The following is a 25763-nucleotide window of genomic DNA, read 5'->3' as shown; positions in this document are numbered from 1 at the left end:
TATCCTGGATCAACTAACTTCACACAGTTGTCGACGGTGTTAAGATTAATGAATTAGAAGGCAATAAATGGATGGATTGATAAAAACTTAATGAAATTGCTTCAGTTGTTGAAGGATATCACTACAAGAAAATCTCCAATTACATACAACCAAAATCCGTATGTAAGACCAAATATCCGTATGTAAAACAGAGTTACATACGAATCCGTATGTAACAATTTTTAATTTTTTAAATTAAAGTTGTAATGCAACATATTTTAACGCTTCGCGAGAGATCAGGTGAAGGTATGAGGGTACATCGAGTTGAGAACGACCTTCTCTGATAGCACCGTGGCTAGGACAATTACCATTGTGGTTAACACGTCTTCGGCTTATAAAACTTTAATTAACCTTGAAAATAATATTGAATGGGATTTAAAATTGTTGAGAGTCAATTAAAATTGTTTAATTTAGAAACAAAAGCGTGGGAAAATTTATAGTTGGATAGATGAAAAGTAAAATTAATAAAATAATACACAATTATAGAAAAAACATAGATTCAAGCCTCTTCTAAAATTTCGAGTTAGTTGTGTATAACTTTTTTAAAATTATAATGGGCCTCTAATAAATATGAACTAAGTTTTGCTATTGTGAGAAAAAAAAGTGTTAAACTTGCCCCTACTAAAATAATATCCCATATCTTTGAAAGTTCAATCATAAAAGACAAGTGACTACTAAAAACCAAAAGAAAATGAAAGATATAGGTCCCATAACACAAAAAGTTTTGTCGCCGGCCATTGTTAGTGTGTTTCATATTGATATCATGTGCAAATGTGTAATAGTTTTTTTTAAAACAATTAGTTTATTAATTAAAATAGTTTATATATTTTTATTAAAACAAAACGCATATAAAATACAAAGAGGGTTTTCTTTTTTGTACTTGCAAATATGCTAAAAAGAAAAGAGTTTATGACAATGATATATATATATATATATATATTATTAGATGGTGACCCAAATTAAATTTGGTGTAGAGAGAAGTGGGAAGCATAGTGAAACCTATACTTGAAGATAATGTAAAACTGTTGATGTCAAACATAACTTCAGAAAGCTGTTTGAAAGTAGCTGATTTGGGATGCTCTTCGGGTCCAAATTCACTCTTATTTGTGTCAACTATGGTAACCCTAATGGAGCCAAATTCACTCTTATTTGTGTCAACTATGGTAACCCTAATGGATAAGGCTAGCTTGAGCTTAAACCAGAGTTTTTTGATCGGCAAAATAAATAAATAAAATGGAACTACTTCAGGGGTGGTTCAACCCTTATACACATAAAACTCAACACCAAACCCGCGAAAGACCACCAAAACTAACTAAACAAAGCCTCGCCCTTACTAATCCTACAAACAAACTTCAGGAAACTAACCTCATACACACCAATGGTTCTAGACACCAGTCAGAAAAGGAGAAAGCAACGCCCCGAGACTTTGTAGTGACCCAGTACCAAACTTTAACTTGTACCAATGCAAAAACTTCAAACGCTTCAACCACTCCTCCTTTGAAAATTATGCGATTCCTGTGACTCCAGATTTCACTAACCACCCCAACCCAGATTGTGTCCCATATAGTACGAACCGACTCAGAAGGTATATTCAACCTAAATTGATCGAAGTTAAACCTCAGCTCTATATGAGACACAAACAAGACCCCAATCCACCTGTAACATAAACTCCAAACTCGCCACGCAAAACTGCACCCGAAGAATAAATGACTACAGGACTCTTCCTCCTTCCCACACAAAACGCACCTCAAACTTTCTAACTGCACCCCTCTTCTTCTAAGATTTATCCTAGTAGCAAGCTCGTTTTCCAACACCCTCCAAGCCAAAAGCAAAGCAGAAGGAACTGCCTTGCTCCTCCATAACTTGCTAAAAATCGGCGAAGCATCCACCTCATTGTCCTTCCTGACAAGGTTGTAAGCAAAACTAACTGTAAAAGTTTGGAGACCCCCCTCCTTCCAAATCCAACTATCAACCTCTCTTGGGGCAGCCCCAGCCCCAAGCAGCAGTTGGCTCATCTGATCCGCCATCGGGTTCTCCCATTCGAAGAAAAATCTTCTCCAAGCTAGTTGCCAAACCCATCTTCCATTAGACCAAAAACCACACTCCAACAAATTTGCGTTTTTGTTAGAGCTAATCGAAAATAGTCTTGGAAAAACGTTCTTCAGTGCCTCGCCCTTCAGCCACCTATCCTTCCAGAAATAAATATCCTTTTCGTCGCCTACTTTCCACTCAAAACTGTCTTCGAAACTTCTCCCCCAGCTCTCTGAAGACCAAACCTCTTTCAAATCCTTCCTCCAAAGAGAACAACTCCTGCCTTTACCTCCCTCTCCCATAAATCTCCACCCACCATATTTAGAAATGAGAACTTCCTTCCAAAGGCCTCCCTCGTCCGAACCCAACCTCCAAATCCACTTTCCCAACAAAGTCAAGTTGAACAACTTTGGATCTATAATACCTAACCCCCCGAACTCACGAGGCTTACAAGCCAAGTTCCATGAAGCCCAAGCGATCTTCCTTCCATCTGCACCCCAACCCCAGAGAAAATTTCTTTGTATCTTAACCAACTTCTCAGCCACCCCAGAAGGCAATTTGAAAAGCGACATAAAGAATAACGGAATAGACGAAAGTACAGACCGGATCAGGCATATCCTTCCAGCCATCGACAAACATCTTCCCTTCCACCTACTTAATCTGGCCTAAACTTTCTCAATCACCCCATTCCAAAAAGCACCGCACTTATGACTCCCACCAACTGGCATTCCCAAGTATATGAACAGAGAAGCCATCGTATCACAATTAAGAATCGCTACAAAACGCTGAAGCGTGACTTGATCCATCCCAGTCCCTCCAATGTACACCTCGTGTATTGCAAATTTACATGGATGATCTATTTGGAAATGACTTCAACAGCTTCTTCAAGTTGATCCTTGACTTCTTAGAAAGAATACACAGAGAAAAACCAGAATCATGGAAGATTCTTTATTCATGCAACACCCGGAAACTTCTATGGAAAGCTTTTTCCTGATGATTACATCCACTTCTTTCATTCCTCCTACAGTCTGCATTGGCTATCTCAGGTCAATTCCACCAAATTAACCAAGCTTTTCCTACCATTATGTTATGGATACAAATTACTTGCAAAGAAAAGTGCTGGCTCAAGCATTTAAAGTCATAGATTGCTACATTTTATATTTGGCTTTACAATTCCCAAGTTAACTCTTTGGTCTCAATTTGTATGGTATCAGGCACCAACTTCGACCAACATAGCTGAACCACTCAACAAGGGAAACGTTTACATAAAAAGTGCCAACCCTGCTTCAGTCTATGAAGCATACTTAAAGCAATTTGAAAAGGATTTCAAACTTTTTCTTAAATCACGCTCGGAGGAACTAAGGTCGGGTGGTAGCATGTTACTCACGTTCATTGGTAGAGAAACCCATAAAATTGGTAATCCTGCAGAGGTAATCGGAATGGTACTCAATGATATGGTCCAAGAGGTAAGCGATTAGGTTTATAGATGATTGGCCAACACTGCACCAACACATCAAAATAGTTGTTGCATTATTGTGTATGTGTATCAGACATAATATCACAAACCACTAACTGCGCTTTATAACTATTTTCCTTTTATTTTCATATCGCACATTACAAATCCACAACGAAAAGGGACTAGTGTTCACTTTGAAAACTGTGATGGAGATCCAATCGACTAGAGATTAAGACATTTCATTGTATATAAGTGGGTGCAAACCTCACCTCATGAGCTGGTTTTATGGGATTGAGTTAGGTTTAAAGTTCACTTTATAAAATGGTATCAGAACCATTTAAAGTTTATCCTAGCGAGTGTTTGTTAGGTCTATCGTGTCACCCGCTATCGGACCGTTATCGGATCACCCATAATATGTTATCCCACACACGAGATCCCACATCGACTAGAGATTAGGTCATTGTATATAAGTAGATGCAAACCTCACCTCATGAGTCGGTTTTATGGAGTTGAGTTAGGCTTAAAATCTACTTTGTAATAAATTGTGATTCCTCAATTTGATTTAAAACTATAATTTACACTAAATTTTATAATAATTTATATGTTGTTTTATAACTAGGTCGCATTTTATTATTTTATCATTGATTTTGTATATTGTGTTGTATTGGATGTTAACCCTGTGGTGGATTTTTCGTGCTTGCTACTAGAAAGCTAGCAATAGGAAATAAGGTTTCTTTATGATTGTAGGTTCTACTTGATGAGAAAAAGTTAGACTGCTTTGATCTACCTATATATGGTCCCACTGCTGAAGAAGTTAGACAAGTGATTGAAGCAGAAGGGTCTTTTACCATTCAAGCATTGAGGACTTTCAAGATAGGTTGGGACGCAAATCTTCATGAGGATGTTGGTGATTCTAACCTTGATAGCAAAATGAAAGGAGAGTTCATAGTTAAGTCCATTAGAGCTGTTTTTGAACCTGTTTTGTCAGTTGAGTTTGGGCAAGATAACATGGATGAATTGTTCACAAGATATGCAAAGCAAGTTGTCCAACTCATTGAGTTTGAGACGTTGGAGTATACTAACGTGGTAGTGTCCATCACCAAAGTTTCTTGAATATATATATATATATATATATATATATATATATATATATATATATATATATATATCGGATGGGTTAAGTATATATGACCAACCTTTTTGGATGTGTTAAGTATTTTGGATTTACTAATAATATTAATTGGATTCTTTCTAGGTTAAACTTCGATTATGCTTGTTTAGTGGCCTTGTCATTTTGGATTCTTATAGGTCAAATTTACACGGATGGTTTAACCAAAGATAAATAATGTTTAGTATCATTTTGTAATTGATAAATTGATCATATTTATACTTTTTCTCTTTATTGATCACTTTAATTTAACCTTTATAAAAATGTTGTTTCTATATTAAAATAACCCTTATTTTCAATTTTTTAACAAAATTGTAAATGTACCAGTTGAGGTCAAATTGACCACGTCACTCGACATCATTTACCGGTCGACCAGACAATCAACCACATTAAAGGACAAATTAACAATAAATGATAAGTAAGAAAACATCCTATCACTACAAAAAAATGCGTCATTAGTTGTCATATATTTGCGTCGACCAAGCGTGGACGTCATTTGTGTCGACCAAACCCACAATGTGAATGCAAAATCGTTTTCTCGTGGACCTTCAGACGCATGTGGGATGCGAAAAGAGGAAGTGAAAAAAAAGAAAATAATAATAATATTGCGTCAGCTTGATTGATGCATAATTTGAGTCATGCGTCAGCCTGACCGACAATAATGTCCGAAAAAGATATATGTAATGCTTGTTGAACCTTATGAAAGGTAACTTACTACAAAATTATGCTTCAGAAAAAGCCTAAGTGTGTTGCAATTTCCTACGCACTAGAACTGCACAAATATGTAGGAAACTTCACAGATAAAACTGCAACTTTTGATATAAACAAAACCTCCCCTGTATCTACAGCTTCCTCCTCCTAATCTGTTTTCCAAGGTCCCTTCCACTTATCTACATTCCCAAGGAATCCTCCACCTAACTAAGAGCTCACTCTTCTTCATCTTTCTCCTCCACCTAAGAACAATTTGTCTATTGATTTTCTGTAGCTGCTGTCTAATTCTACAGCTCCTTAAAACTTCACCTACACTGAAAACACAGAGGCAACAACTCTACTAATCTTCATCCCTGCTAGCGCACATCAACATAAAACCAGCAGGGAGTGGTGGCATTATGCTACAAAGTTGCATAGACTGGTATAACAGAACCAACAGAGCATAGGCATTTTGTGGGTGACAACATAATCCCTGCATCAGACAACTCTCCTACCACAAATCTACTCCTTCTCATCCACTTATACACCTCACCCTTCCATAACAACACTAGGATTTCAGAAACACACTTCACATCTAGTTCTTAATACACAAAATAGGATTCAACAACCATTCCGAAAAGGAAAAAATAAAAATAAAGGAATGCATTCTACTTTTCAACCAAAGCCAGCACTTCAGTTGCGTCATTTGGAAGATTTCTTCCTCATCTGCAACTCCCTCCTTGAAGATAATAAGGTTCCTTTGTTTAGATACTCCACACCACAACCATTCACATTCTTTTCCACACCAAATTTTGAGAAAATGAGCCTTGTGGTAAGCAGAATTGCTCGAAATGATTCTTCAAGTCATCATGTTGGACAAACAATACATCAATCCATCTAAAGCAACGACCACACACCCCTTGAGCTATCTTACACTTTAAGAAGAGATGTTGTGAAGGTTCGTTTACAATTAGGCACATAACACACTCATGTGAGACATCTCCACCCCTCTCTTAGAGAGATTAACTCTTGTTGGGATACGATCCACCATTACCCTCCATGTCGTTGTCAAGATATTTGGGAAAACTTTAAACATACAAAAAAAGCCTGAATACATTCTGATGAAGCCCAATTCCATGATTTGCAAGACGAGCATAAGCTTTTTTTACTGAAAAATCTCCAGATTCGTCACCATCCCATACTTGCCTATCCTTCACCTCCTTAAGCAGTTTGACTCTTTCTAGGAGCCTTAGAAGCCCTTCTTCTTGTGTAGTCTCCCATTGGAAACTATCCCTTCTCCACTTAAGCCCCCAGTGCCACACAGAGTCTTCCCACTCCCCTACATCTGCCACCATCATTCCCTTATCCATAGACACAAAATACAACCTACGATACGTATTGATGAGAGGAGTACAACCAGCCCAAGCATCGTCCCAGAACCTGACCTTGTCCCCGCTACCCACTCTCCACCGTACAACTTCTTTAAACCAACCTCCATCTTGTCCCTCTCTACTACTTTTAGATAAGTCACACCACCAATACGAGTGATATTTCACATTTAACTGACTTTGGGCAATTTGCGAGTCATATTTAGATAGAAAAATATCCTTCCACCTTCCTTTTTCTTCACTTAAGAGCCTCCACTACCACTTTACTAAGAGAGCCACATTGAAAATTCTGACATCTTTAATTCCAATCCCTCACTCCTCCCGAGGTTTACAATGATTGTCCCAACTCACCCACGCAATAGATATTTTATCCTTTCCTATCCCCACAAAAAGCTTCTCTGAATGCTAATAATTTTATCACACACTAATTTTGGAACTTTATAGAAGGAGAAATAAAACAGGGGTATGGACGTGAAAACCCACTTGATCAAGCAGATTCTACCCGTCAACGACAAGATTATCCCCTTCCAGACACTTAGCTTAACACTAACGTTACTCACAATAGGTTCTTAAAACGTTTTCCTTCTAGGGTTACCACCAACTTCTAACCCTAGGTATACACTGCAAGAAATTTGATATTTACATACGAATCTACATCCGTATGTAAAGTGAGCATTACATACAGATTTTACATACGGATTTGGATTCGTATGTAAAGTGAGCGTTACATACGGATTTTTAATTAAATAAAATTATAATATTAAAATTATAAAAAATTAAAAAATAAATAAATAAATATAAATAGTAGTATCAATAATAATATTTCATATTGATTGTCTCCATCTAAATCATATTAAAATTAAAATTATTAATATTTTTATTAATATTAATATTAATAATAACAATATTAATATTAATGATAATATTCATATTAATATTAATATCAATATTAAAAATAATAATAATAATAACTATAATAAAATTCATAATAGGACAAAAGAATTTGTTTGGTGTAGTGGTTAAAGGTAACACTTTCTTAATACGATCGATAAAACCGGTCTGTATTGGTCTAGACTTATAAGGTCCTTCATTTTAGGAACAAGAGTAATGAAGGACGCATTACACCCTTTTGAGATGCACCCCGTCTCCTGAAAGAGGTGAACAACAACTACAATATCATGCTTCAGCACGTCCCAGCTATCTAGCATCCCTCTGTCCTTTAAAAAAGTCGTTTGGCAATCATCTATAACCTCAGGTAACACTTTTTTGATACGACAAGATAAAACCTTCGTGATAATTTTATACAACGAGCCCATAAGAGAAATTGACCTGTATTGGTCTAAACTTATAGGGTCCTGCACTTTAGGAACAAAAGTAATGAAGGACACATTACACCCTTTTGGGATGCACCCCCGTCTCTTGAAAGAGGTGAACAACAACTACAATATCATGCTTCAACACTTCCCATCTACCCTTAATAAAGTTAGAATTGAAGTCATCTGGACCAGGGCTTTTTGACCCCTCACACAAACAAATAGCACTTTTAACTTCTTCCTCAGAGAATTTGGATACCATACTTAGACTGACCTCCACAAACAAGGTCTTGAACTCAACGTTATCAAGTCTGACTCCAAAATCTTGAGAAGCAGAAAATCTAGCTTCATAAAGCTTCAGTGCCTCCCTACGAACAACCTCAGGCTCCGCACACCACACACCTCCCATATCAACACCCTTAACCTCATTCCTAAGCTTCCTCCATCTGATTACAGAATAATAAAACTTGGAGTTAGAATCCCCAAACGCAAGCCAATTATTTCTAGCTTTCTGCCTGAAAAGAGACTCAAGTTTTTTATTAATCTCTTCTACATGACTAAAGAGGGCTACTCTCCTCATCCTCAAACTCTCAGGTAGGGCATCATCTTCATCTTGGCCATCTAGCCCCTCAATCTCCTTTAAAACCATATTGTTCCTGATTCCAGGTGCCCGATCAAGTCTCTATTCCACCTCTTAAGATCTGCTTTCAGACACTTCATTTTAACTTTGAACACAAACATACTATTTCCTTGACCAGGACAAGAGTTCTATTTTTCCTTCACCATATCCTTGAACCCAGGCTCCTTCAACCACACATCTAAAGACCTGAAAGGCTTCGACCCCCAGTCTCTCACCACTGATTTAACCACAATTGCACAATGATCCGAGACCTCCCTCGGTAAGATATATTGTTTGTCCATAGGCCACTTTTGTAGCCACTCATCCGAAACAAGAACTTTGTAAATCCTTCTTTTAGCTTACCCATTTGCCTTATACCACGTAAACTTCTTACCCGCAACAGGCAATTGCATCAAAAAATTCCTTTCAATGAAGTCGTTGAAACCAAAGATCTCACACTTTTGGCTGCCACATTCTATAATAACTCTCCTCTCAAAAGGATTTCTAATCGCATTAAAATTACTAATGAGACAACACGCTCGATCCCGAGTTGTAGCTTTTAAAGAAGAGAGGTTCTCCCATAAAGCCAATTTATCTTTCATATTGCACGTAACATACACATTTACGAACGCACAATCCACATTAGACTTGATATGCTTCCCAAAAACAGCTATGAAACCCTACCCTCCACATGGCTTTCATAACTAAACGCACATAATTAACCTTAGAAATAATGTTGAGTGGCATTATACATGTTGACAAAAGATCAATAATATCAAAATCAGACTTTTGCCTCCATGAGCTCAGACTACACTTCGGGAGGGACTCCGTTCTTCTTCTCCAACTTTCCCTTCGACATCAAAGAATCAGATTTGTGGAGGATTTTCCGCAGATGGGGAAGGGTAAGTGATATTTTCATATCAAGAAGGTTGAACATTAAGAAGCAAATGTTTGGTTTTGTGAGATTTCAGGGAGTACAGAATGTCAGGGAACTAAAGAATCATCTGAACACAATTTGGATTGGAAGCTGGAAACTGAAGGCTAACAGGCCGAAATACAATAGACCAGCAGAAACAAGAAAGGAATGGAATATGAAGTTGAAAGAGAAGGTTTCAGAAATAAAGAGTGAACCAAAAAAAGAATGGAGGGCCAAAGAGAAAGAAACATATGCAAACATTGTTAAGACTGGTAAAAGTATTAGTGAACAAACTCAGAATAGGTCAAGGGTGCAGGCTATTCATTTTAGAGCAGAAGAAACTCCAAGGGATTGGCTAAAAAAGTGCTACATTGGAAGAGTCTCGGATTTAAGCAAAGTATCATGTTTGAATGAATGTTTTATTTTGGAAGGTCTCAGTCATATAAAGGTTAAATTTTTGGGAGGGTTCCATGTGCTATTGATGGGGGAAAACGAAACAAAGATCCTTGAAGCGATAGAAGAAAATAAAGTATGGTTTGAAGAAATGTTTGACACCATCATTCCATGGGAAGAACAATTTGTAGCGGTGGACAAATTGGTGTGGGTGAGATGTAGGGGGCTACCGTTGAAATTATGGAATACTGACTGCTTCAAACACATAGCAGCATTAATGGGAACTCTTGTGGAGGTTGATAACGCAACGCTGGCACTGGAAGAACTTGAGTATGCAAGATTCAAAATTAGAGTAACAGTGGAATGTGAGGCAAAGTTAACCAACTACATGAGAATCAATGAAAATTTGTATCAGATATCGGTGGAGGAAGAATGCTCTGTCCCAGAACACAAACTTTGCCAATGTTAGTGGGATGAAACATCAGAGGGAATCGAAATAGAGGAGGAGTCTTTAGCGTCTCTTGCATCAGGACAATCGGGGAATTGCGATTTCGAAGAACCAACGGTGGAAATGGGTCACGCTCAGTCCATGCCGGCACAGCTTCATCGGAAATCTGAACCAATAGAACAGTTACAAGGTTTCAAGCCTTTTTTGGCAAATTCCGATGGAGCTACTTCGGCACCCATTTGCGGCAATTTCAGGGGAAAGGAAAAACTAGGGTTTGATTTTCCAACGGTCCTAAACAGGGCTGACGTGGCAATGGGGATTGGGCCTTCGAAGATGGCCCAAAGCAACATGGACCAAATTATTCACCGGGCAAAAGAAGGGGGGTGTGGAGATTGTAACCACAATGTGTTTTTTAATAAAAACGACCCAAAGGTAAGCATGGATGAAGAGAAGTTATGGAAGGGATCTAGCGGGAGGGAGATTGACACTGAAATTTCACAATCTTTAGGCGAATCTGAACAAGCTGGGTACCCATGGCACAAAGAGGTCACCGCTCACATTGAGAAGCCTCGTAAGGAGAACTTCATTACGGCATCAACCAATTCCACTGCGGTGTCGAAGGTAAGAAAGAGTATATCATCGTGTTTACCGAAAATGGTAGAGAAAGAGGGAGGACCTTTGTCCCATCAAGCATCGTCTTTGTCGGGTGCTACGAAGGGGGGAGAGGAGGACCCAATTCTTTCAATCCTGAGGGTGGAAGACTCTATTCTTTCGGCACCAGCGGGGGAGAACGGCGAAAAACATCTACAGATAGGTTCTGTTGAGGCGGAAAAAAACGATTTTAGGAGCCAAAATCGGAGTGCTTTGAGATCGGATAGAATAAGAGATGCATACTTACCGTTCATGGGGCAGAGGAAGACAGGATGCGAAGAGCAAAGTAAGAATGGGATTCAACAATTGGCAGAAGGAAAGATTAACCAAACAACGCAAGTCAACGGTCTAAACCCCTTAAAGCAGGTGGATGCTACGGAAAAAAGAGTCTTCTGGGTGGGAGAATCAAGCAAAAACAGCAAGTGGGTAGAACGCAAGCAATTAAGGTCAGTCTTATCTCAAATTAGCAATTCAGTTTCTGACATAGCTATTAATAATTGCAATCGCTTATTTTGGCTAAAACACGGTTCATTAGAAACGATTAGATTATGGGAATTGGGTAAACAAATAGGAGCAACGGGTGGGGTTGAAGGGAACGTTATGTTAAACTTAGAAGTTTTGGAAAAAAGGGATAGGAATCAAAAATTACAAAGAGAAGCAGGGGAAAACATGGGTTATAAATGAAAATTTTATCAATAAACGTAAGAGGGTTCAGGAGCCCTGTGAAGTGGAGGTATATTAAGGATGTCATTAGAAAGGAAAGTGTCAGAATGGTATGTTTGCAAGAAGTAAGAACAGTAAATTTCAGTTTCAACAAATGTTGTCAGTTGTGGGGAGACAGTGAAATTGACTATATCTATAGCGAACCATCTAATGGGGCAGGGGGTATTCTCACGATGTGGCACAAAAAGTTCTTTACTTGTTCAAACCGCATAATTAGTAGTCGGTTCAATATTTTTTTCGGGTTTTTTAAGGAGAATAATATTCCTGTAGTCATAGTAAATGTGTATTCTTCGTGTAATATGCCAGACAAAATACATATGTGGGAAGATTTAAAACAGATTAGAAATAATGAACCTTGCAAAATATGGTGCATGTTGGGGGATTTCAATTCTGTAAGAAGTGAAGGGGAACGCAAAGGGATAAATCGAGTGAGTGGTAACAAGAGAGAAATGCAAGGTTTTAATAATTTTATTGATGAACTGGAAATGGTGGACATACCTTGCATAGGAAGAAAATTTACTTAGTATAGACCTAATGGCAAAGCTAAGAGCAGGCTTGACAGAATTTTAACTACGTTTGAATGGCTGCAACATTGGCCAGGGTGTAAGCAATATGTCTTGGATAGACAAATTTCTAACCATTGTGCATTGCTGCTTAAATCAAATGTGGTTGACTGGGGACCAAAACCATTCAGGTTCCTATATATTTGGCAAGACCATAAGGAGTTTGAAATATTTGTCAAAAGAAAATGGGAGGGAACAAAGAAGTTGTTGGGTACACTGATAAAAGAGAAATTGAAAATGCTAAAGAGCGACTTGAAAGGATGGAACAAAGAAGTCTTTGGGTACACTGATAAGTTAAAACTTGATACTCTAAGGAAAATACAAGAGTTGGATACGAAGGATGACATAGAGGAATTGAATGATGAAAAGATTAGGGAAAGAAGAGAACTCTTAAGCCAATTACAAGATATAAATGTGAGGAATGAATCTTTATTACAACAAAAGTCAAGAGACCTTTGGATCAAGCAGGGGGACACTAACTCGAAATACTTCCATGTGTCAATTAAGTGGAGGAGATTAAGGAACGAGATAAAAAGGTTTACATTGCCATAACTCAGGTAATTGGGTGGAGGAGCCAAATACAGTAAAGGAGATGGTGAAAGAATTCTACAAGAAAAAGATGTCGGCCATTGAGGACATTGGCGTGAGGTTGGATAACGTAGATTTTGAGGAGATAACAGAATCCGACAATAGACTCTTAACTGATCCTTTTGACGAAAAGGAAATTAAGGAAGCAATTTGGAACTGTGATAGTCAGAAAAGCCCTGGTCCAGACGGCGTAACTTTCAGTTTCATTAAAAAGTACTGGGGTCTTTAAAATAAGGAGGTGATGGGAGCTCTTAATTGTTTCCACAGAGAAGGGAAAATTCCGAAGGGTTGTAATTCTTCCTTCCTAACGCTGATCCCAAAGTCTGAAAATCCCCAATCTCTTGAAGAATATAGACCCATATCACTAGTAGGCTGTTTGTATAAAATCCTGACTAAAGTGTTATCTAACAGGGTTAAAAAAGTTATAGAGAAGGTGATAGATGGATCACAATCGGCGTTTTTATCGAATAGAGGATTATTAGACAACGTTCTAGTAGTGAATGAGGTGTTGGATGATTTGAAAAGAAGGAGAAAAAGTGGGGTCATTGTGAAACTTGATTTCGAAAAGGCGTACGACTCGGTGAGTTAGGAGTTCTTGTTTTATATGATGGAAAGACTTGGGTTTTGCAAAAGATGGATACAATGGATTAGAGAATGCCTTGAATCAGCTACAGTCTCGGTTTTGGTAAATGGTAGCCCGTCAAAAGAATTTAAACCCTCTAGAGGCCTTAGACAAGGGGACCCTATGGCACCGTTCTTGTTTTTGATTGTAGCACAAGGTCTGGCGGGATTAGTGAAACAAGCTACGAGAAAAAAATTGTTATCCGGAATAAAAGTGGGGGGAAAGGAGGTGGAAATTAATCTACTCCAATTTGCTGACGACACTCTTTTTGTATGTGAATCGAAAGTACAGAATATTATGTGCATAAAGGCCATTTTAAGATGTTTTGAACTAAGCTCGGGCCTCAAAGTTAATTTCCATAAGAGCAAAATTGGAGCAATTTGAGTAGATAGAAATGAGGTGAAGCTATACTCGGAAATAATGCATTGTAGCCTTATGGATATACCCTTTACATACCTAGGACTAACCATAGGTGGTAATCCATCTAGGTGTTCCTTCTGGGAACCTGTCCTATCAAAGATTAGAAAGAAACTTTCAGTATGGAAGGGGAGGAACTTGTCCTTCGCGGGAAGAGTTTGCCTAATAAAATTTGTCATCAACGCCATACCACTTTTCTTTCTATCATTTTTTAAAGCCCCGGTAGGAGTGTGCAAGGAGATCACAAAACTACAAAGAAAGTTTTTGTGCGGGGTGGGGAGCAGAGGGGAGTAAAATCGCTTGGATTAGTTGGGAGAACATCTGTAAAGTGAAAAAGGAAGGTGGACTAGGAATCAGGAGAATCGATGAGTTCAACAAGGCATTGCTAGCTAAATGGTTATGGAGATTAGAATCACCAGAGACAGGACTTTGGAAGGAAGTTCTAGACTCGAAGTATGATTCGAGGAGGCTAGCAAACTCATCTAGATGGTGGAAGGATATAATAAAAGTTAGAACTTCAGATCAAGGCAATAATTGGTTCAATGCGAACTTAGTCTGGAAAGTGGGATCAGGGGAAAAAATCAAATTTTGGATGAATGGTTAGATACTGGTCAACTCAAAGAGAGATTTGAAAGATTATATAATAACTCAGAATTGAAGGATAAGACCATAAATAGATGTGGAAGATGGTCTACAGAAGGATGGGTGTGGGAATTTAGATGGAGAAGAGAGTGGTTTGAGTGGGAAAAAAATAATGGTAGAGGATTTTATGACAATAATATCACAGGTGTCATTACACCAAGACACTGAGGACAAAAGGTTTTGGAATGACCCTCCATCATACTCTTTTTCGGTAAAATCAGCTTATAATAAGATAGCAAATCACACAATTGGGAGGGGGTCGGAGGTGTTTGAACATCTTTGGGGTTTAAAGGTTATGCCCTCAACCCTGTTTTACGTGTGGAGGGCTTTGTCGAATAGAATTGCGACTAAACAGAACCTGCAGAGAAGGGGTGTTGTAATGGAGGATACTTTATGCGTTTTATGTGGGAAGGAGGAGGAGACAACTACGCACATTTAATTTTATGCGAGGAATCAATTAAAGTTTGGAATTTGTGCCTCAGCTGGTTGGAGATTAGTTCGGTGAACCACAGTGATTTGATTTGTCATTTCGAACAATTCTCATGCTCATGCTTAAATCAAGAAGGCAACAGTTTATGGAAAAACATGTGGGTTTCAGTCATGTGGTGTATATGGAAGCATAGAAACAGGGTTATTTTTAATCAAGGTAAGGTAGATGCAGAGGAAATCTTTACTCTAGCACAAGTACAATCCTGGGTTTGGATGAAATATAAAGAAAGGAAAGTGAACTTCTCTTATTTTGAATGGATTTTATCACCCCTAACCTGTATTAAGATGGTAACAAAATAAGTTCAGCTTGTTGCAATCTGTGTAACTATTTCGTATTCTATTCATAAAGCATGATAGGTTGGATGGTACTAAGAAATGTGTTTGATTTGCATATCTATGGTTATAGAACATTCTGTTTTTATGTCTTTTAAGTGGAGTAGAAGGTAGTTGTTTTGTGATGCAGGTAAACAGGATGAATAGATGTTCAATAATAAGTAGCAGAGAACGGAGAAGCTGGCATAGTTGGAAGGGTGAGGTTCAATATTCTGTTGTGAGGCTGTGATGAATATACTTGGATGTTTTGCAGGGAGGAGAAAAAAGTGTTTCCTAACGAGCAAGAAGATTGTAATGGTAAGAAATTCTTGCAGACAACGAAAGCGAGAGAACTGAACCCAACAAGTAAGTTAAAAGGTGAGTCAGTCATTGATAAACAACTGGGAAGAAGGCACCCATCTGTAACAATTTATCTAAGAAAGGGGGATAGGGTAAGATGAAAGGTAAGTGATGAGAAAGAAGAGATTATAATTAGAATGCGTAACATTTAGCCAAAATGGGACAATGGTGAAAGAGTTATTCTGCTGTGGGATTACATGAAGTATGCTGGTATATAGGAAACAAATTCTGCAGATTTGTTGTTTTCTTAGAGAGGTTTTCGAAGAGGTGGAGTGAAAGATGAACACGAACCTTACATTGTTAGCATTGTTGGCGGTCATGATTGAAAGGTAAAACAATAGAAGACTAAAGGACAACGAAGGGTTTTACAAGATTGATTCTCTAGGACCAATTAAGGAAGTATATGCTGCTGGATTTTAGAGACCAAGTTGGAGACAAGGTGGAGAAGATGAGCACAACTGGAGGTTGCCACTTCATAAGAGATTCTGATCTCAAGGATGAGTGCCATTCCATAATACTGTTTAGATGCTGGTTCTAGTGGAGTGAGTTTTCTTGCTATGGGTATGATTGCACAACAATTCGGAAGGGTTAGGTGCTTAAAGTGCCACGGTGAAGATTTGGAAGGAGATGGAAATGATGTAGTAGTGTGCTGTTTGCCTTTTTAATTACATGACAGCGTTATGCAGGGACAGCTTAGTCCAAATGAAGGGATGCAGGATGCTATCAGTGGTTCTGATGGTAGATATGGCAGATGCTATCCAAGGCCAAATCACAGCAATTGACTTCCAAGGCCAAATCAAGGCTTGTATCAATCCTAGAATGCTATTTGATGTGTGTTGCAGCTAATTATTTGTTGCTGCCAATTTGGTTTTTTGGATGTGTGTTCCAACACATAGTCCATGGGGATGCAAGGTTTGTGATGTGTTGGAGGAATGATAGAATTAATTGTTTCGTTGATGGTGGTGGCTTAGCTCTAATGAAGCCTTGTCTTGTGTCACCTAGGTTATGGTACCTGTTCTTGGTGCAAACTGTTTATGGTCCCTTGTTGAAAGTTTTATTATTTTTTAAGAAGGGAAGAGGTTTTGTTCTAGATATAGATAGGTTTCTTTCTTTCTTCTGTACATGGGTTGGGATACCCCTGAAGTATTCCCTTTTATTTAATTTAATTCTTTGCTGAAAAATAAAATAAAATTATACATGTTGACAAGAAATCAAAATTGTTTAATTTAAAAACAAAACAGTGAGAAAGTTTATGTTAAATAGATAAAAACTAAAATTAATAAAGTTAAACACAATATAGAAGAAAACATAGACTGAAGCCTCTTTCTAATTTAAAGTTCCTTTTGTATACTAATTCTTTTAAAATTATAATGGACCTCTAATAAATGTGACCTCATTATTTTCCTATTGTGAGAAAAAAGTGTTAAACTTGTCCATGCTAAAATGATATCTCATATATTTGAAAGTTCAATCATGGAAGAGAAGAGATTACTCAAAAGCAAAAAGTTTTGTCGGCCATTGATAATGTGTTTCCCTTTATATTGATATATCATATGCAAACATCTTAATTTGTTTAAAATTAATTCCTTTATGAATTAAACATAGTTTATATATTTGTAAAAATTATTTTTATTAATTTTGTAAAATATAATTTTTAATTTATTTATAAAATAATTTTACCTTGTATAGAGAAACGAACCTTTCTTTTATTTTATAAAACATGTACCTTCAAAAGTACAATCTAACACCGAGTAAGCAATTATCCATAGTTTTTCAATTATTTTAGTAAAGATAAGTGGTACTTTTCTTTTCTTTTACTAAAAGTTCTTTTCTTTTTCTTTCCAACAGAAAAGGTTGGTCACATCTAGAACACCGACTTTGAGAAATTCTAAATTGTTCTGTGTTATCTAGACTTACATAGCTGAAATAAACATAATTTATAAATTTTTATTTTATTATAATTATTATAAATAAATATTACTAAAAAAAATATTAAATAAAAATTAATTGTAATAAAACAAAAAATAATTAATTATTACAAAGATATTATTTTATAAACTATAAAAGTTGATATTTAAAATAACTTTTACGATAATTAAATATTTTTAAACTAATATTTAATTAATCACCAAATTTAAAATATAAGTTACTCATAATTAATTAGATAACATTTTAAAAATTGTTTTATAAATTTTAAAAATTAAAATAATTATTTATATTAAAACTATATTTTATTAATAATATCTAATTTAATAAATATAATAATTAACTATTTTTTTATAAATTAATTATTTTTTGTAATTTTTTTGTAATGTTTAAATAATAATAATAATGATAATAATAGTATTAGTATTTCCAGAAAAAAAAAATCAGTTACAATCAATTAAGTCTTATGATCTTTTTGTTATCACACTAAAAAAAATAATAAAATAAAAACTAATTTGTAAAAACAAAAATAATAAGTTATAATAGTAATTAAATTAAAGATTATTTTAAAAATTAAAAAAAAAAATTTAATTTTTTAAATTAGTTTTTATTATTATTAAATTGTTTCTAAATTGGTAGTAATCAAGTTTTTGCTACCAAATTTAGAAACTAAATAATTAGTAGTTAAAACTTTAGTTGTTAACTAGATACTAATTTAAAAACTATTTAAAAATAATATAAAATAATTTAAAAATTAATTTATTTTTAATTTTTAAAATATCTTTATTTTATTATAACTAATTATTTTGATCACTTTTTATTTAGTAATTTTATTGTAGTATCACTTGGCCAATTATTTAGGTTTGATATTGCTTTCCGATGCTCTAACAGATAAGGTATTTGAACTTACCACAGTATCACACTCTCACTCTCTTGCAGACTAGTCTTTCCACATTTGAAGCATCCTATGAGGCTTATTCTTCAGAAACTTGTGCTTGCTTTCATGCACCTCTGGTTGTGGTTGAGTTCTTCTATTCATGTTGATGCAGCAGATGACAGTTTAAACCCCGGTGATACACTCAACTCCACTTCACCACTATATTCTAAGAGTCGCAAATATCTTCTGGAATTTATTACTATTGCAGGTCGAGTTGATTTTTTTCCTTACTTAGCAATACTAAATGAACATGCTATAGTTTGGGACGCTAATAAAGAACAATCTGTCGTCGCGAGCGATCCAGTTCTATCCTTAAACCTATCTGGCGTGCTCAAAATAGAATATGCATCTGTCAAAAAATCAATTATTCTGTATTCTCCACCTCAACCTATCAACAACACTGTGGCCACTTTGTTGGACACAGGCAACTTTGTTCTTCATCACCTTCACTCCAATGGGACAACAACTCTCTTGTGGCAGAGTTTCGATTATCCCACTGACACTTTGATCCCCACCATGAAGTTAGGTGTTAATCACAAAACAGGCCATCGTTGGTTACTTTTTTCGCAGTTGATCTATGCGAGAGCGACTCGAGGTGGCTTTAGTCTTGAATGGGAACCGAGGGGACAAGAACTGATGATAAGGAGGCGAGGAAAAGTTTGTTGGAAAAGTGGGAAACTGAGGAACAATAGATTTGAGAACATTCCGGAAGATGCACAAGGCGTGTTGAAGTACAGCATAGTCTCCAATGAGGATGAAGACACCTTCTCTTTCACATCTACAAATGAAAGCCATACAAGTCAGTGGTTCCTGTCTGGTACTGGGCAGTTACTTTACAATAGCAACGGTGGATTCGTTGCAAGGGCTGATCTGTGTTTTGGATACAACAACACAGAAGGAGGGTGCCAAAGATGGCAGGATATACCTAAATGCAGGATTCCTGATGAAGTGTTTACCAAAAAGAGTCTTCGCTCTAATTATGAAAACGTAACTTATGACGATAATAAGAATATTAGTTACAGCGATTGTGAGGGTGCTTGCTGGAGCAATTGTTATTGCAATGGATTCAAAGAATACTATAATGATGGAAGTGGATGTATATTCTATCATTGGATTTCATCAAAAGATTATATAGTTGACGGCACTGTTTCGGGTGAAGACATTTACGTACTGGAGAACAAAGGGAACATAGTCCCTCATCATCACGGTATGTCTAATGCCAACTTCATTTCATTTTTTATAGACAAAAAAGAAGTTTCATTTCTAATGCTTCCAATCATACCCTAAATTGCGTACTGCAAAGTCTAAAGATTCCAATCATACCTAAATTGAATACACCCTTTATCAAGAGTGAATAATTTCTTTTTTTAGCAGTCTTTGATCTCCAAGTTGAAAAGGGAAGAACTCATTGGCTGCAACGCTTAACAATGGCATTGCAAATAATTATAAAGCCATAAAATTAATAATTGGTACTTGAAGATTTTGAGTTGTTGTAAGCAGGTACAAAGAGGTGGATATGGATAAGTACAGTAATAGCAGCTACTTTACTCATAATATGCGCATCCATTCTATGCCTGGCAATAAAGAAACGAAAACATGTGCTTCAAGGTAGTAACCTATTTCAAACTCATTGTTAAACAAAATCTTTTGATCACTTTTCTATATTTTAATATTTCTTATTTTCATCAGAGAAGAAAAGGAAAGAAATGACTCTAATCGAAGATTTTGGAAATGATTTGAACAAGGGACACGGTTTAAAAGTATTCGATTATACCATGGTTGTGGAAGCCACAAATGGGTTTTCATCAGAGAATAAGTTAGGACAAGGAGGCTTTGGACCAGTTTATAAGGTGATCGAAACTGCTCATGTTATGTGCTGCTAACTTTATTTCGTTGGACTCATGGTCTTTTTGTTCTCATTTCTTTAGGGAACTTTGCCAACAGGAGAGGAGGTTGCTATAAAAAGACTTGCAAAAAGTTCTACACAAGGAATTGTAGAGTTTAAAAACGAACTAACATTTATATGTGAACTTCAGCACATGAATCTTGTTCAACTACTTGGTTGTTGCATTCATGAAGAAGAGAAGATTCTAATTTACGAGTATATGCCCAACAAAAGCTTGGATTTCTATCTTTTCGGTGAGGAATGTGTTGAACATTATCTAATTATGTTTTCTGATTATGTGTTGTTTAACATGTCAAACAGATAAAACTTGTTTTCATTATTATGCAACTATTCAAACACATATTTAGGTCAACATTGATCTTTCTCAACTCTCATTGTTGTTTGTTGATGATAGATTTACTATAATTACTCAATTTTCCTAGTAGTTAGAACATCATGAAGAAAAGTCATTTATTTCTTTTTACATACATTCTAACGCACATCACTTTATGACCATGTGGAAGATTGTACAAGAAGCAAATTACTAGATTGGAATAAGCGGTTCAACATAATACAAGGAATTGCTCAAGGATTATTGTATCTTCACAAGTACTCAAGACTCAAAATCATTCATAGAGACTTGAAAGCTAGTAATATACTTCTCGATGAAAATATGAATCCAAAAATTTCAGATTTTGGAATGGCTAGAATGTTCACCCAACAAGACTCAGTATCAAATACGAACAGGGTTGTTGGGACATAGTAAGCTTGTTAAACTTGGTTATATTTATCTTATATATCAATCTATAAATAAAATTTATTTTCTGATGTAATATTTCTTGCAGTGGTTACATGTCTCCAGAATATGCTATGGAAGGAGTTTTTTCTACAAAGTCTGATGTATATAGTTTCGGGGTCTTGTTACTTGAAATTGTTAGTGGACGAAAAAACACTAGTTTTTATGACGAGGATCGCCCAATAAATCTAATTGGACATGTATGTAAAATTAGCTTTGATGAGTTTGTTTTTTGGTATAATATTCTTTTTGTCTAATTTGAACAAAACACTTATAGGTATGGGAACTATGGATAGATGACAAGTGTTTTCAATCAGTGGATCCATCATTAAATGAGTCACTTGATTATGATGAAGTGCAAAGGTGTATTCATGTTGGTCTCCTATGTGTTGAACAATATGCAAATGATCGACCAACAATGTCTGACGTTATATCAATGTTGACAAACAAGAGTGCAATAGTGTCTTTACCTAAAAAACCAGCATTTTATATTCAAAGAGAGATGTTTAATGAGAAGTTATTTTCTTCAGAGTTGTGTACTAGTTCTACAGTAGAAATTACTACTTCGTTGGAAATAGAACAAATCTGAGTGAGCTATGTACTAATTAAAAAAGAAACTAGATATTTACTTATTCATTGCAAGTTAAGAAATGTTTGTTATATTTTTAAGATAGTAAACATTTGCTTTTATTTTTAATTTGTCCCTCAAATCATTTAAATGGGTGAAGATTGATTCAATAAAATCTTATTTAAAGGTTACTAGACTGTCTTTTCATGTTAGACCTTCCAGAGCTTCATATACAGTTTCTACCATATTTGGTAGATGGTCTTAGTAGACCATTTGGTTTATTAGCGCCTACTAAGACTTGAACAATATGGTGAAACCATCTAATTGACAAACATTGTTCATGTGTTTTTTTTGTTACTCTATACATGTTTTATGTGAGTCACTTATAGTATTGCTATATAATGAGGAGATCATGGTTCAAAATATATCAACACAAGACGGAGTGATCACAAGAAACAAGGAAAGTTAAAGAAATGGAAAAGAATACGGACCATCCGAGAGGATTTTAGAGAAGTTCTTATAAGAAGCAAGGTTAAGGTGTTAAATTAAGAACTTCATCAAGTCAATAAGACTTTAGGACTCTTATAAAATGTAAAAAATATAGAAGAATCCAAAGAGAAAAAAATCTACAACTTGTGTGGTCTTGTTTGTTATCTTCTTCATAGTTTTGGTGTTTGTTTCTTAGGATAAGTCTAACTTAGGGTAGAATAAGAAAATCCTAAGGAAATCATGTGTTAAGAAGTCTCACACTCTCCTTAGAGGCTTAATTTTCATGACTCTTAGGCTATAAAAGAGCACCTTTGCTCATGTAAAATCACACATTTGATAATAGAATACACTTTATCTTTAAAGCCTATGAGTGAGTTTGAGCATGAAAAAAAAGTTGTTTGGTTGAGTTTTCAGTGGTGCAGAAAGGAAAAACGAGTGCGGCTATTTTACATTTATAAGGGCGGCTATATAGTCGCACTTGATCAACATGCACTCTTAAATCGAAGATTTACAAGTGCGGCTATTTAGCCGCATTCGTAAATGCAATTTATAAATGTACCTATGGTAAATAGTCGCATTCTTCTTTTTTAAAAATAAAAATAAATTAAAACCCTAAACCTTAAGGCAACAACAACAACAACGACGGAGCAAATACAGCATAACAAAAACCCAAACAACAGACAATGAAGCAGTGGTGACCTTCACCGCACGGTTCCACATTAGGGATTTCAAAATTTGTCTACAACATAATATCATTAAATTAAAACTAATCAATGAATGTTAAAAAGCATTATATGATAACGATAATAATGTAGAGCTTGCCTGAGCATCCTCCCAAAGCATGTTTCGATCGACTTCTAACACATCATCCCATGAATTAATCAAAATGGAGAGCCTCTCACGAGAAATAACTCCAAGATAGAGATTAAACGTCTCAACATTAGGAGCAGAAGCCACTCCAGTGTTGGCATAAATGTCAACACGTGTATTCTCACCAGCAGCACATCTCAATGAGAGACACTTCAATCTAGTAGGTCTTTTACTGCCTCGTCCAAATTAGGGTCTGATTGGCGTTTGATCGTCATCCATATCTGCGTCAAAAGAAGATCATATAAAACAAATACATAAAATTCTAAATGCGTATTATCAAAAATATTTCTAGATTTATTACCATAGTAGGATGACTGTTCATGTGTAAATTCCTTCATTATGGTCTTACGGGTTGCATGTACATCATCAACTACATTGTCATCTTTATTAATTATCATTGGTGTGAATGAACGGGGGTCACCATTTTCAATATCATCTATGACCTTCCCTTGTTTTTTCCCGTGTAAAACGACATACCGATGTTTTGACGTAGGATCTTTGACGTAAAAAACTTGAGATGCTTGTTGAACCATTATAAATGGCTCATCTCGATACCCTATCTTTCAAAAGTCCATTGGTGTGAATTTAGATTCATCAATTTTAACCCCACTTTTATTTTCAACCCATTTACACTTGAAAACTAGAACAAAAAACTTAGTATAGTCAACCTCCCATATCTCTTCTGTAAAACCATAGTTTGTCATTGATCCAAGTACAAGATTTGTATCTTTCGAAGTGGAAAACTGCATTGAGTCGACTTCAAGATTAACACCAGAATTTTTAATTGTACTATTTTCATCCATAGATTTCGTGTAAAATATACAATTGTTCTCTTCGTACGCTGTACAAGAAATGACATCAAACTTCAATTCAGCAGCCAACCAGGTCAAGGTCTTCAATGTCGTTGAATCCTTTAACACCTCGTCTTTAAACCAAGGCATGAATGTTCTATTATGTTCCATCAATACCCATTTCTCTGCTTCTCTTGGGTTATTTGCCTTCACAATGACTTTATGAGCTTTTATGTAAGGTATAACTTCATCTGTGTTATTTAATATATACAAATGTGCTTGCAAGACTTCTGATTGAGATTTGCTTACAATATTCACACCACGTAAACATTTACTTGTAGAACGCCTGTGGTGCCATGAAGTAGTTGGAAGACCTATTGGATTTGCTTTTGACATGTACTCTGAACAAAATTTAATACGTACTTTCTTCAGCTATGTACCTTTCAATCATTGAAGCTTCTGAACGATAATGATTTTTCATATAACCTTTCAAAGTTTTCATATACCGCTCAACAGGATACATCCATCTTAAGTACACTGGTCCACACAATCTAACCTCTCTTACGATTAGGTAGGGTGTTTCCCTCTGGAAGCATATCCTTCAACAATTAAAGCAATTCTGTGAAGCTTTTATCAGTCCATCCATTTATTGTCTTCAAATTCATCAATCTTAACACCGCCGACAACCGTGTGAAGTTGGTTGATCCAGGATACAATGGAGTCTCTGCATCGATTGACATACTTCCATATCCATGCGCTTTTGCAAAAGACTCAGCTCCCACATCACAAATCATATCGATCATCTTCTACATCATCATGTACTGCATCATCCATGGTGGACCCCACATATTCTTCAGTTACGGAATAACATGGTAAATTTAATAATTCACCATACCATGTCCAAGTTGTATAAGATCGAAGAAACCCACCAGATAGAAGGTGCCCCCTGACTATCTTAACATCCAATATCCTTCCATTCAAAGAGTTAATGCATGCACACCTGATCTTTGCTCCATCATGACCATTATTATTCGCGTTATGTTGCGCAAATTGTATAAATTCTTTTACTCATCTTTCGTACTTATCACTTATGCGAACAAAATTAATCCAATTTTGATCCATTATATTCTGTAATAGTCATTCAGGTGTTTTCTAATTAGTGTTCTATGTCACATTTGCTGAGGATCGAACACCCCCATACTCAATATAGCACATATCAATAATATAAATATATCTATCATCTAATAATTTAATAATTCTATTCTAACCTAAAAACAAAAATAATATAAATTTAAAAAATACAAACTATAATAAATAAACAAATTAATAACATTAAAAAATATAAAACACCACCAACCTTGTGCGTGAAGGCAATGATGGTGGTGAAGAGCGGCGCGAGACCTGCAGCAGCGACGGAGCAAGGCCCAGTAAAAATTCAAACAGTGCCAATGAAACAGTGGTGACTAGCAATGGCAGAAAACAAACAAATAAGAGAAATGGAAAAAATACAAAAACCAATGGTGAAGAAGAAGTAGAGAGCTCCAAACGACTCATCGATGACATGAAGAAAATGCATGCAATGTGGATATAAGAAGATAGGAAGCACCTAGTAGAAGAATAGAAGAGAAACCAAGTGCCAGAGAAATGAAAGTATGAAAACATATGTGGTGCAT

General features: G+C 35.9%; 3 protein-coding genes and 1 pseudogene across 3 annotated transcripts; 3 read left to right on the top strand and 1 right to left on the bottom strand.

Annotated features, from left to right (window-relative positions):
* The first annotated feature begins 1043 nt into the window (after positions 1–1043).
* LOC137809230 (putative caffeine synthase MTL2) lies at positions 1044–4639 on the top strand (annotated as a pseudogene).
* Positions 4640–8161: 3522 nt separating this feature from the next.
* Positions 8162–8734, bottom strand: LOC137809223 (uncharacterized). The gene has a single exon (XM_068610359.1). It carries the CDS (start codon positions 8732–8734, stop codon positions 8162–8164), a length of 573 nt encoding a protein of 190 aa, XP_068466460.1.
* Positions 8735–9501: 767 nt separating this feature from the next.
* LOC137809220 (uncharacterized) lies at positions 9502–10482 on the top strand. The gene has a single exon (XM_068610355.1). The coding sequence runs from the start codon at positions 9502–9504 to the stop codon at positions 10480–10482; it is 981 nt and encodes a 326-aa protein (XP_068466456.1).
* Positions 10450–22110, top strand: LOC137820518 (G-type lectin S-receptor-like serine/threonine-protein kinase At1g67520). The gene is made up of 8 exons (XM_068624652.2): positions 10450–11558; positions 18694–19898; positions 20192–20299; positions 20381–20541; positions 20620–20830; positions 21101–21338; positions 21422–21572; positions 21650–22110. The coding sequence occupies exons 1-8, from the start codon at positions 10585–10587 to the stop codon at positions 21959–21961; spliced, it is 3360 nt and encodes a 1119-aa protein (XP_068480753.1). The 5' UTR covers positions 10450–10584; the 3' UTR covers positions 21962–22110.
* Positions 22111–25763: the final 3653 nt, after the last annotated feature.

This window comes from Phaseolus vulgaris, chromosome 11 (genome assembly GCF_051622355.1).
Source record: "Phaseolus vulgaris cultivar YP4 chromosome 11, ASM5162235v1, whole genome shotgun sequence".
In the NCBI taxonomy this organism is placed as follows: domain Eukaryota; kingdom Viridiplantae; phylum Streptophyta; class Magnoliopsida; order Fabales; family Fabaceae; genus Phaseolus; species Phaseolus vulgaris.
The sequence above is the reverse complement of the archived record's forward strand: the minus strand, read 5'-3'. Positions and strand labels throughout refer to the sequence as shown.

Bases quoted from the DNA above. Each gene is read 5' to 3' on its own strand.
- LOC137820518 (XM_068624652.2), top strand. From the start codon at position 10,585: ATGGGTCACGCTCAGTCCATGCCGGCACAGCTTCATCGGAAATCTGAA. The intron at 11,559-18,693 runs GTCAGTCTTATC...ACTCTCTTGCAG, and splicing joins GTAGAACGCAAGCAATTAAG to ACTAGTCTTTCCACATTTGA. The intron at 19,899-20,191 runs GTATGTCTAATG...TGTTGTAAGCAG, and splicing joins CATAGTCCCTCATCATCACG to GTACAAAGAGGTGGATATGG.
- LOC137809220 (XM_068610355.1), top strand. From the start codon at position 9,502: ATGAGCTCAGACTACACTTCGGGAGGGACTCCGTTCTTCTTCTCCAAC.
- LOC137809223 (XM_068610359.1), bottom strand. From the start codon at position 8,734: ATGGTTTTAAAGGAGATTGAGGGGCTAGATGGCCAAGATGAAGATGAT.